The sequence below is a fragment of the Schistocerca piceifrons genome, chromosome 5, assembly GCF_021461385.2.
Source record: "Schistocerca piceifrons isolate TAMUIC-IGC-003096 chromosome 5, iqSchPice1.1, whole genome shotgun sequence".
Lineage (NCBI taxonomy): Eukaryota > Metazoa > Arthropoda > Insecta > Orthoptera > Acrididae > Schistocerca > Schistocerca piceifrons.
Window position 1 is genome coordinate 564,770,519 of NC_060142.1, and position 13,034 is coordinate 564,783,552.

General features: G+C 38.6%; 1 protein-coding gene across 1 annotated transcript in view; it reads left to right on the forward strand.

Annotated features, from left to right (window-relative positions):
- The window catches only part of LOC124798211 (vacuolar protein sorting-associated protein 52 homolog), a 119,928-nt gene that overhangs the window by 18,957 nt on the left and 87,937 nt on the right, over positions 1 to 13,034 (forward strand). Inside the window, exon 3 of the mRNA XM_047261515.1 lies at positions 12,740 to 12,915. Coding sequence (XP_047117471.1) covers positions 12,740 to 12,915 — 176 coding nt within the window. The remainder of the gene's footprint in view (positions 1 to 12,739; positions 12,916 to 13,034) is intronic.

Below are 13,034 nucleotides of genomic sequence, written 5' to 3' on the forward strand. Positions count from 1 at the left end.
GGGTAACAGTGTGTGACCTTGTTGAATGGCGCATGTGGAGAAGCTCTTGGAACTATAGGACATTTGGCGAATGAGTTGGCCTGCCAGTCCCCCCCTCCCTGACTTAAATCCCATACAGCACGTGTGAGATGCTTTGGGGAGACATATTACAGCAAGTCCATCCACATGCACTAACAACCACCCAGCAGTCATAAACCACACTGGTAGGGGAATGGAACTCCCTTCCACACAAAATTCTTCTAAACTTTGTTACCAGCTTGGAAGCTGCAGAGCATGCATTACTGTCCATGGTGATCTCGCATATTATTAAGAACTATGTCACTTCTTGTGTAGTGGCCAGGAGATCATCGTGAAGTACAGTGAGTTCTGTGTGATTATTATCTTTGAATGACAGTCTTATCTCTGTTTGTCTCTGTGTGTGTTTATTTCACTTACCGTCCGTACTATACCGTAGCAATTCTTTCTACGTACGGTCCATGTTTCATCAATCCATGTTACTTGGCCTTGACACATCATCCAAAAGTTGTTTTGTCATTAAGTTGTGCACAGCAGTGTAGTTTACATAAAGCCTGTAACTTTCATTATTAAAAGCTCATCAAATAACTGTGAAGAAATGTCTGTTATTCTGAGTGTTACCAGAACTATTGAGAATATGAATCAAGTACTGTAAAAAAAGTTCAACAGCTGTAGTGGGAATCATGATACACAGTGTGAACTGAAACAAAATTAATTGTTAGGAAATCAAAGGTAGTATCAAAAAATACAGTATATAGTTCGAGTGGAGATAATGATACGGTACATACTTATCAATATATGTACTTGCAGAAGTCAATTGAAAAGGATTTGATGAGAACAACTTATATTTATACATTCCAGACTATGTCAGTACAGTATGTTAGTTGTGATGGATCCTTGCATAAACCCAAGTTGTGTCCTAATATCTCAAATCCACACCTGACATGACATCAAGGATGTGATCATGGGGCTTTGAAGTGCTGAGCCCATCTACACAATTAGTCCGAGCCACTTTCCCATATATGGCAGAGAGTACCATTCATGAATGGCATATGGCATGTGGGGAAATTCAGAAAGCCTCCACATCAGCACAAGTTTCTCTATTTTACTATCACAGTCCTTTCACAAGATGAATGTGGAATACACAGTGAATTCCGTGATTTTACATTACAAAAAATGAGCATTAACATGCAACAGTGGCACGCACTGTTCGCTTAACAAGAGTGAATGGGAAAAAGAAGCTATTAAGTCTGGATGATGTTGCGACTGTGAAAAGCAAGTATATTTGGGTCAAGTGGGATTTGCAGTACTAATGGTATTGGCTGCTGTGATGTCTCTTGTTGGTGTACATTTTGAATTGCATCTCTTTGTAGCACCATTTGTTGTGATATTTTCATTGGTTTCAAGACAAATTTCATTACCTTTTTAATTTTTGCTCTGTATGAGTCTGTTTCTACAGCTCAGTGGTCAGTGGATCTGGCTGCTATGTAGAGGGCCCGTGTTCACTCCCATGTTACTGGCAGGTATTTTTTGTCAATGAGAGGACTGGCAAAGGATGCACTCAGCCTCCTGAGGCCAATTGAGGAGTTACTTAAATGAAAACTAGCAGCTCCGAGGTCACGAAAGCTAACAATGGCTGGAAGAACACTGTACTGGCCCCACGCCCCTCCATGCCATGTCCAGTGATTCCATTGGCAGAGGATGACACTGCAGTCAGTCAGTGCAGAGCTTTGCTTGCCTTCATTTCGCATGTGTATGATAAACAAAACACTATCTCTCCTGTTTCAGGAGCAATTATTTATTTCATTTATCAATCTTTTTTCTTTACATTTTTATTTAAGTTTCTATTTTTGTTTAATTCGTAACTTTTTTGTGGTCCCCAGTACAGCTGTAATGCATCTTTTATGATATTAATTTAATTTTCTCTCCAATAAATAGTTTAAGTTCTTCTTGTTGTAACTATTGAAATTTACTTCATAGCTTAAGTATTTTATGAAACTAGCTATGACTTATTTACTTTAAAAATTTTTTATGTGATTATTCAACTTCTCCCGGCGTATTTCTTGCTCGAACAGTCCATGGGTGTACTGCCGGTCCATAGTATCCAACGGGCACAATATTTCAGCGATCAGACATGTTGCCATCGTCAGGTGCGCTGACAAACTGAGCTCCTGAGGGCAAGCGGCCGTCCTAAATCCCCTTCCCCCGCGAGGCATTCTCTTCGCGGTCTGCGGCCGCGCGTTGGCGGTCACTGAGAGGCTGGCGTCGGCATCTGTGGTGCCTCGTCTGCACTGGTCGCTTGTTCGTTTTCTGGGACAGCGTCATTAGAGAGGCTATCGAAATTCGTACCAGGAACAGACTCAACAAAGATTGTGGCTATAACCTCAGCAAGGCATGGGAACCAGCACTGAGTCTAATTGAAAAGAGACTCAGCAAAGAAAACGAACGAGTGACCAGGGCGGACGAGGCAGTTACACTGACGCCACCACAGACGCCAACGCCAGCCTCTCAGCGACCGACGGCGCGCGGCTGCGGGCACGGACCGCGGGAAGAACGGCTAATGGGGGAAGGGGATTTAGGACAGCTGCCCGCCCTCAGGAGCTCAGTTCGTTAGCACACCTGACGATGGCGACATGTCTGATCGCCTAAATATTGTGCCCGTTGGACACTATGGACCGGCAGTACACCCGTGGACTGTTCAAGCAAAAAATTTTTAGTTCATATCTTTCAAAGAAATATTTCTCTTATTTATATATCGTCAGAACTAATTTGAAATGCTGTTTTCTGTACATTGTAAATTCTTGTAATCAAGACTGTTTGTGATATTTGTGTTTCTAAATCTTCCAATGTTATGACGTAGTGACTACATAGTTTATATCGTTTGTCACATTCACTACATCACTGGTCGAAGCCAGTGATTAGTGTTGTAATTTTCTCTTAATCTATTCATCTGAGAAGCAAACTCTTTTCATGTTAAATGAACTTTGTTTCATGTTGAAAAAGAAAAAAAAAATTAGAAGACTTACTATTTTGTATTAACTAATTTATTGTGTAAAGCATTTTCATGTTGAACATCTTTCACTGTCTGCTGAACAATGAAAGTCCTGTAACACTCTTTTGTGGCGCATGCTGCTTACAGATTTGATGATTTATCTCATTTAAGAATGATGTTTTCAATTCTGTTTGCTAGGAGATGATTAATCCATTCACAGAGTTGACCCATTATTCTGTTAGCTTGTGTTTTGTTCACTAGGCTAAAGTGCGCAACTATATCAAATGCCTTACATAAAATAAGGAACATGACTTCAAGCTGGGTGCTTCTACCTACTCTTTTCTGGATATTCTGTACAACGTCTTTACAGAACATTTGATGATTTTGTGATGACTTCCCTGCTTTCTTTATTTCTTCGTTTGTTGTTCTCGGTGTTGAATTACTGGCTGAAAAAATAGGGGTTGTAAGTGCAACTACTGTCTACTGTAAATGATGTAGCCGACAGAGGCACAGTTGCGTTTCACAGTCTTTTACTTTCATTGTTCACAACCCCCCAACAGTTATATATGGCCAGTGCACTATTGTTTAACTTTCAATAAGCCTCATTAATAGTTTGCAGACGAACATCCACATACTGCTAAAGTAGTTTACTGATGAACATTTACAAGCCGTATAAACCTAACCACAAAGTTCAAACAAATGGCCTAATTGTGTAGCACTTATTTCACTGTTAATTTCATGCATTGTTGTCGTTCTAACCAGCCCTGGTTCCTTGTCTGAAACTTGGCTGTGGACTGACTGTCTCAGGACAAAAAATCGGGCCCTTATATATCCTCAAAATAATAGATGCTGAAACTTCACATTGTTCAAAGTTTAAAACTTAACTCGTTGTTGTTGTCTTCAGTCCAGAGACTGGTTTGATGCAGCTCTCCATGCTGCTCTACCCTGTGCAAGCTTCTTCATCTCCCAGTATGTACTGCAACCTACAGCCTTCTGAATCAATTTAGTGTATTCATCTCTTGGTCTCCTTCTACGATTTTTACCCTCCACACTGCCCTCCAATACTAAATTGGTGATCCCTTGGTGCGTCAGAATATGCCCTACCAATCGATCCCTTCTTCTAGTCAAGTTGTGCCACAAATTTCTCTTCTCCCAATCCTGTTCAATACCTCCTCATTAGTTATGTGATCTACCCATCTAATCTTCAGCATTCATCTGTAGCACCACATTTCGAAAGCTTCTATTCTCTTCTTGTCTAAACTATTTATCGTCCACGTTTCACTCCCATACATGGCTACACCATACAAATACTTTCAGAAACGACTTCCTGACACTTAAATCTATACTCGATGTTAACAAATTTCTCTTCTTCAGAAACGCTTTCCTTGCCATTGCCAGTTTACATTTTATATCCTCTCTACTTCAACCATCATCAGTTATTTTGCTCCCCAAATAGCAAAACTCATTTACAACTTTAAGCGTATTATTTCCTAATCTAATTCCTGTAGCATCACCGATTTAATTCGACTACATTCCACTATCCTCGTTTTGCTTTTGTTGATGTTCATCTTATATCCTCATTTCAAGACACTGTCCATTCTGTTCAGCTGCTCTTCCAGGTCCTTTTCTATCTCTTCCGGAATTACAATGTCATCAGCGAACCTCAAACTTTTTATTTCTTCTCCATGGATTTCAATTCCTACTCTGAATTTTTCTTTTGTTTCCTGTACTGCTTGCTCAATATACAGTTGAATAACATCGGGGATAAGCTACAACCCTGTCTCACTCCCTTCCCAACCACTGCTTCCCTTTCATGCCCCTCGACTCTTATAACCGCCATCTGGTTGCTGTACAAATTGTAAATAGCCTTTTGCTCCCTGTATTTTACCCCTGCCATCTTCAGAATTTGAAAGAGAGTAATCCAGTCAACATTGTCAAAAGCTTTCTCTAAGTCTACAAATGCTAGAAACGTAGGTTTGCCTTTCCTTAATCTATTTTCTAAGGTAAGTCATAGGGTCAGTATTGCCTCACGTGTTCCAACATTTCTACGGAATTCAAACTGATCTTCCCCGAGGTCAGCTTCTACCAGTTTTTCCATTTGTTTGTAAAGAATTCATGTTAATATTTTGCAGCCGTGGCTTATTAAACTGATAATTTGGTAATTTTCACATCTATCAACACCTGCTTTCTTTGGGATTGGCATTATTATATTCTTCTTGAAGTCTGATGGTATTTCGCCTGTCTCATACATCTTGCTCACCAGATGGTAGAGTTTTGTCAGGACTGACAATACCAAGGCTGTCAGTAGTTCTAATGGAATGTTGTCTACTCCCAGGGCCTTTTTTCATCTTAGGTCTTTCAGTGCTCTGTCAAACTCTTCACGCAGTATCGTATCTCCTATTTCATCTTCATCTACATTCTCTTCCATTTCTATAATATTGTCCTCAAGAACATCGCCTTGTATAGACCCTCTATATACTCCTTCCACCTTTCTGGTTTCCCTTGTTTGCTTAGAACTGGGTTTCCATTTGAGCTCTTGATATTCATGCAAGTGTTCTTTTTTTTTCCAAAGGACTCTTTGATTTTCCTGTAGGCTGTATCTATCTTACCCCTAGTGATATGCACCTCTGCATCCTTACATTTGTCCTCTAGCCATCCCTGCTTAGCCCTTTTGCACTTCCTGTCGATCTCATTTTTGAGACGTTTGTATTCCTTTTTGCCTGCTTTGTTTACTGCCTTTTTATATTTTCTCCTTTCAGCAATTAAATTCAATATCTCTTCTGTTACCCAAGGATTTTTATTAGCCCTCGTCTTTTTACCTACTTGTCCTCTGCTACCTTCACTATTTCATCTCTCAGAGCTACCCATTCTTCTTCTACTGTATTTCCTTCCCCCATTCCTGTCAATTGTTCCCTTATGCTCTCCCTGAAACTCTGTACAACCTCTGGTTCTTTCAGTTTATCCAAGTCCCATCTCCTTAAATTCTCACCTTTTTGCAGTTTCTTCAGTTTTAATCTACAGTTCATAACCAATAGATTGTGGTCAGAGTCCAGATCTGCCCCTGGAAATGTCTTACAATTTAAAACCTGGTTCCTGAATCTGTGTCTTACCGTTATATAATCTATCTGAGACTTTCCAGTACCTCCAGGTGTCTTCCATGTATACAACCTTCTTTTCTGATTCTTGAACCAAGTGTTAGCTGTGATTAAGTTATGCTCTGTGTGAAATTCTACCAGGTGGCTTCCTCTTTCATTCCTTACTCGCATTCCATATTCACCTACTGTGTTTTCTTCTCTTCCTTTTCCTACTATCGAGTTCCAGTCACCCATGACTATTAAATTTTCGTCTCCCTTCTTCACTATCTGAATAATTTCTTTTATCTCATCGTACATTATCAATCTCTTCGTCATCTGTGGAGCTAGTTAGCATATAAACTTGTACTACTGTGGTAGGCGAGGGCTACGTATCTATGTTGGCCACAATAATGCGTTCACTATGCTGTTTGTAGTAGTTTATCTGCATTCCTATTTTCCTATTCATTATTAAACCTACTCCTGCATTACCCCTATTTGATTTTGTATTTATAAACCTGTATTCACCTGACCAGAAGTCTTGTTCCTCCTGCCACAGAACTTCACTAATTCCCACTATATCTAACTTTAACCTAGCCATTTCCATTTTTAAATTTTCTAACCTACCAGCCCGATAAAGGGATCTGACATTCCACGCTCCGATCCATAGAACACCAGTTTTCTTTCTCCTGATAACAACGTTGTCCTGAGTAGTCCTCGCCCAGAGTTCCGAATGGGGGACTATTTTACCTCCAGAATATTTTACCCGAGAGGACGCCATCATCATTTAACCATACAGTAAAGATGCATGCCCTCGGGAAATATTACGGCTGTAGTTTCCCTTTGCTTTCAGCCGTCCGCAGTACCAGCACAGCAAGGCCGTTTTGGTTAGTGTTACAAGGCCAGATCAGTCAATCATCCACTGTTTCCCCTGCAACTGCTGGAAAGGCTGCTGCCCCTCTTCAGGAACCACATGTTTGTCTGGCCTCTCAACAGAGACCCCTCCGTTGTGGTTGTACCTATGGTACACTGTATGTATCGCTGAGGCAAGCAAGCCTCCCCACCAATGGCAAGGTCCATGGTTTATGCGAGGACTTAACTCATTAAATTAACTGAATAAATCGAAAAGACTCCGTCTTTTTAACAGTTTCTTCTGCTACAAGGGTTAGGCCGAATTATTTGTTTAAATCATGAAATTAAGAAATATATGTATGCAAACAATACTTTCAACAAAACTGTTAGTTACTTAATTAAGAGCCGGCTTTGCTAACATGTTTTTGAATAGAGCAAAATATATCCTTTACAAATACTATTAGTTGTTCCACCAAATGTTTATATTTAGTACAGAATTTATATTTTTTAGATGCCAACAATAGAATTTATGTTACAAAACAATTACTGATTTCACCCTGTAACAAAAGATACCACCCAGGAATAGTCTAAATAAATTATAAAATCAAATACATACCTAAAACTATGCACAAAATTAAATTTGGTATTATACTCTTTAAAACTGAGGGCAAATCTTTCTCTTATGAAAATGCAAATTATACTCATGTATGTTAATGGTAATTAGTGAGAAATGAAAAAAAAATGTATTTTAAGGAGGCAGATAGCAAAACAAGAGGGGAAGTAAAAGTATCCCAGCTTGCTTTGTCACAATTTCTTTAGGGGTGAATATTGGCTACCAAAAATGGTTATTTGGTAGTAAGAAATGTATTTCATAATACTATGACAGATAGCTGTGAGTGGTATAAGCCTATAGTTATGCACATGTGTCTATTGACCCATCTTGAAATGACCCGCACCTTTTCTCACCTCACTCAGAACACATGGTGGCACCAGTAGCCCACAATAAAGTAATTCTCAAGGTGAAGCAAATTCTTTTTATGCACTCTGTGTAGAATTGAACAGGTGTTCCACCAGATTTAGTAACTTATTGTCTTTTGGGCAATCTTCGTTGGTTTTCTTTTCTGTGTTCACTTATCTCAACATCTGTCACTTTGGTGTTCACGCAGTGATCAAAAAGAGGAATGGCATTATGATCATAAACAGTTAATTGTTTGTTTGTGTCATCCTCTGTTTCAGCAGTAGTTTCATCACTGAGCTCTTGGACTGATGTCTTTGACCTGTTTACTGAGTTAACATAAAATGCAGACTTCTTAAGACTTATCACCAGATCAGTGAAAAGAATTTCACTTTTGGATTTATGAAAGTTTTCATATGATACTCTTCTTATGTTCATTTTTACTTCATTTAAATCTGTAATGAAGTAGCCTATTTTACACTTGTGGCATTCTAACTTGGCTATTGAACCGCAGTAGATCTTTCCCATATCTAATAAACTTGCTTGGCATGTTGTACAACACTTGGGAATTTTAGTCATAGGTACACCACATTATCAGTGAAAGAGAGAACTGTATGTTGCTGACTGCTCAGAGATCTTTACCTATCTTTCTTAACATTCCTTTTAACCCATTCGGTAATTGATAATACAACAGCATTAGAGTAACTGATTTCCTCTTCTACACTAACTTAATTGCAAAGTTTTTACCTGTTTGTTATCAGGAGATCAAAGAAGTTGCCTTCCTAAGTCAGTTATCTTATTAATTGCTGAATGTACTTAATACATTATGCTGCAAAGGCACCTCAAACTTCCTGAGACTGCAGAATGTGGAATGGAGGAGGGTAGCTTCGTTTCTAGTTAAAGACTAACAGCGAAAATGTGCGGAGGCATCCAGACAGTGGTCATGATGTGTTAAGTGGAGAAATATGCTTCACAAATTGAAACCTGATGGCACCATCTGTATTTAACTGTTGTACAACTCCGAGATAGTACTGATTCCTATGGATCATGTTGATACGGATCATTGGTAATTGAAGGAAGCTGGATTGTGTGTGTAGAGAGATTGTCCAAAAGATTCCCCCCCCCCCCCCCCCCCCCCCCTCCAAGACTCACAGAATATATTTTCAGTCTCCTTATCGTAAGTAGTAAACCACTATTTTGTATCACAAAAGAATGGTCTTCTCTTCATATGTGTAGACCCGTGGGAATTAAGTTTGACCCACATTATGTTTATACCTTTATGCAAACTGGCTGGTATTATATACAGGCATGATTATCATTCGAGAGAGTTGACAGTCCTCTTTCTATTTATGATACCCTCAGTGCTGAGCATTATTATTATATCATGTAGCATGTAATGTGGAAGACTGAACATTATGTGGAATGATTTGTACAAAAGAAACTCATCTGCCCATGGCAGTAAATGTTACGACCAAGTTTTCTGAGTAGGCTGAAATGAAGCTGATCTGTTGTGCAGATACATATGACTTAAATCCCCATCATTAACATGTGGACGAGATGGAGCAGCTCATAAAGTATGTTATCTCCTGTAAAAATCACTGAAACTCTTGGATTTTTACATGATGTTGTTGGGAGATGTTAGTGCTGAATAGGGTCTATTTAACTAATCTGGATACGTTAGTGGCGGATCAGTTGTGTGTTGCACTTTTGATGCTTGGACAAGATTACTGCCCAAAGTCCAAACCAGTAAGCATGGTGTAATAATACCAACTAGTGCAAAATGTGTTACTCTAGAATTCTTTGTAGTATTCATTTTATGGCAATTATATAGATATGATGTGTGAACAAAGAAAAAACTAATTTCCTGTAGTTGCATCTAGTGCCAGTCCTCGCCATAACCTCAGTGCTTATGTCGGCCCTGTTAGGGAGGCAGACCAGTACATGTACTTAATGCAGTGATGTGTGGGATGTTCTCCACCTTGTGCAATAATGTAGTGTTTTCCTTGTGGCTTGCCATTATTGACACAGCCATTATCACCATCATTGTCATCACTGATTAGGTCTCTTCTTGTGCAACCGTCATGCGTATCATCTACAGTTGTATATCAGTATCAACATGAAAGATGGAATGAGAGACAACAGCATTCTGTCAGCATTTTTTTGGGAGCTGTACTTAGCTTCGGCCATAAATACAATGTTTTCTGATGTATTACATTATAACCTTTCTTACTCCAGTGATTGTACATATATGTATTTACTGAACAACACATAGAAGTCTCTGTTTGGTAACACAGTATTGTCTACTGTCTAAATATCAATGTACAGTTACAAGTAAGATGCAGGAAAGGAATCAGAAGTAACAGACGATTTTGCATTGTCATTTGTGAAGTTTCAGCACCCAGAAAGAGTGATCCACATAAATCCAAACTCAGGACAGGTTACCAGCAACAAGTGACTAAGATTGCTGACAGATGGCACCCACCAGTACTGCCTTGCGTGTTCTCTAAAGGTTATTGTTACATCGGTCTTAGTAAAGAACTATCAGATGATGTGGAAACACAAAGCTACTACCAGTATACATTAAATGTTAAATAATTTCTGAATTAAGTTCATATGTTGTGGAACGATTGGTTTTTGCTACCATTACAATTCAACTCATGTGGATTCTGCTGCTATGACAGTAATGCATATGTGGAACCAGTAAATAGAAAAGTGTAATACATACCAAAGAGTGGGCACTGGCCTATGTAGACCACACTGTGGAATAATGTCATCTTGTTCATATGTCTTAAGTAAACATACAACTTTTGTCCACAATATTCAATTGATGCTGGAACACTGCAGTGATTGTTGACCTGTCTGCACGTAGCAATTGATGCCATCTGCTGCAGCACAAGATATTATGTAGAATTCAAAAAGTTATTCTAGGTCGTTTGTTTCACACAAAGAGAAATGCCACATAATCTGCATGGGTAGAAATTACTGTTGGAGTCCCACAGGGTTCAATAATTGGCTCACTGCTGTTCCTGTTAAACATTACTGATGATGTACCATTTTACTTGAATCAGGAGGCATATTAACAGATGATACCAGCATTGTTGTGCATCCAACCAGAGAAGTATCAACAGAGAAAATATAAAATGAAGTTTTTGTGATAATTACTGACAGGTTTTGTACAAATGGGCAAGCTTTTTAAGCTTAAAAATATGCATCTCATACAGTTTTTGCTCTAAAAAATACTCCACCTTCTTTTACCTTGATAAAACAACAAAAAATAATAAATAGTGTAGAAAATTATAATTCTTTGGTGTGCATGTTGAGAGGAAAATTTAAAATGGGAAAACCATATCATAGGTCTGCTAAAATCTTTAGGTTTTGGCTACTTTTGCTGTAAGAATAATTGCAAACTTTGGGCACATAGAAAAAAGTATGTTATGACAGCTCATTTACACAATCCATCACCATTGTCAATACACACAAGGGCCATCAGACTTGTTAATCATGGATATTGATGAGTCCTGGGTACATTGTAAAAGGGACATGTCCTGACTACCCGGGTAGCGGCTTTTCATGCAATGCCACACAGTTTCAGAGAAATTTGAAGAAGTTTTACGCCTAACTTCTACACCATAAAATAAGTATGTTTCAAGCAGGCAGGCGCAGCACAGCGGCTAATGTTAATGGTTACCATGCTGGCGGTATGGATACAAATCCTGAAGGTGTACTTTTATTTTTAAATTTCATCACTATGAGGGAACAGGCCGTACAAATACATTCCTTAATTCTGCATCAGTTTAGTGCACTCGCTTTCACAGGAATGATCAAATATGCATGGTGTGCAGCAAAGTTGATCAGAAAAGGAACAATCATTTTGAATCCAATGAAATGTATTTTCTGGTATCCTTTCTGAAAAATCCATATTCCTTTAACAGCATAGATGTCATAAAATCTGTGTGGTGCTCCAAGGATTCAGTTGCTTGTTCTACAAATACCATCCATAATCCTGTTCTGCACAGCAAGCAGTAGTGAGTAAGGTGATACCTAACTCAGTCTGGAAGTCAGTTGTGTGAATTTGTTCTGCAGCTGGAGGGATTATAATGAAACAGTGGAAATGATCAATCTTCTCATTGATCCTGTACTGCCCAAAATAATAAACATTTTAATCATACTCATTAAGTACTATGTGAGTAAGAAATTAATCATTTTGAGTGTTCATACGGCATAGGCCATACATGCATAAGTACAATTAACTGAAGGGCTAGGGAAAAATGGTTACTAAAATGTATAGGACAATAGCAAGTGGAAGAGCATCAACTTACTGTGTTTCAGGCACTTCATTTTATACTGAATTCTCGAGGTCAGATATCAGATATGTCTCTGTAATCCTGACATCTATGTATTTTCACTAATCTCATCATTTCTGTCACATATATCCGTTCTTGATGTAGTATTTTTCACAATCATTGGAGCATTTTTGATTTGGGTGGCCACAGTGTCTGTAGTTATATTTCAATTACAGAAGTATTACCTTTAGTAATTGGTGTATTATGTCAAACTTCTGATGCACTATGAATATCTCACTTCACCTATAGTTTGCTTTTTCATCACTATACCACTTATGCATATATTTTACTACTTTTATGTAACTGTAATTTTCTAACAACTGCTGATGAGAGAAGCAGCAGATTTAGCTTGCTTCCCCATGTGTGTTTCTGTGATTTCCTAATTTTTTTCTATTGGATTATGTTGCAGCCAGGCACTTACTTTGCATATTACATAGTATTTATCTTTAGCCTAAATTTTTGTTTTTATATTGTATTACAAAACTCGAAAGGTGTATTTTCTTCATTTCAGCGCATGGAGTCAATGTTGTTGAGCTTCCAGTCAGATTTGGGAAGCATCAGCAGTGAGATACTGTTCCTACAGAGGAAATCAGTTGCAATGAGCCAGCAGCTTCATAATCGTCAGGCTGTGAGGGCACCACTAAGTCAGTTCATAGATGAGATGGCTGTTTCTGAGACGTTAATAAAGTAGGTGTCTCATCAGAAATAAGCTTAAATCCAATTCTAATTATAGAATGTAATGAATGTGAAAGAACTTCCAGGAGATGCTACTTCAGTTCCCAAAGGAATTAAAGCTCTTCATATTC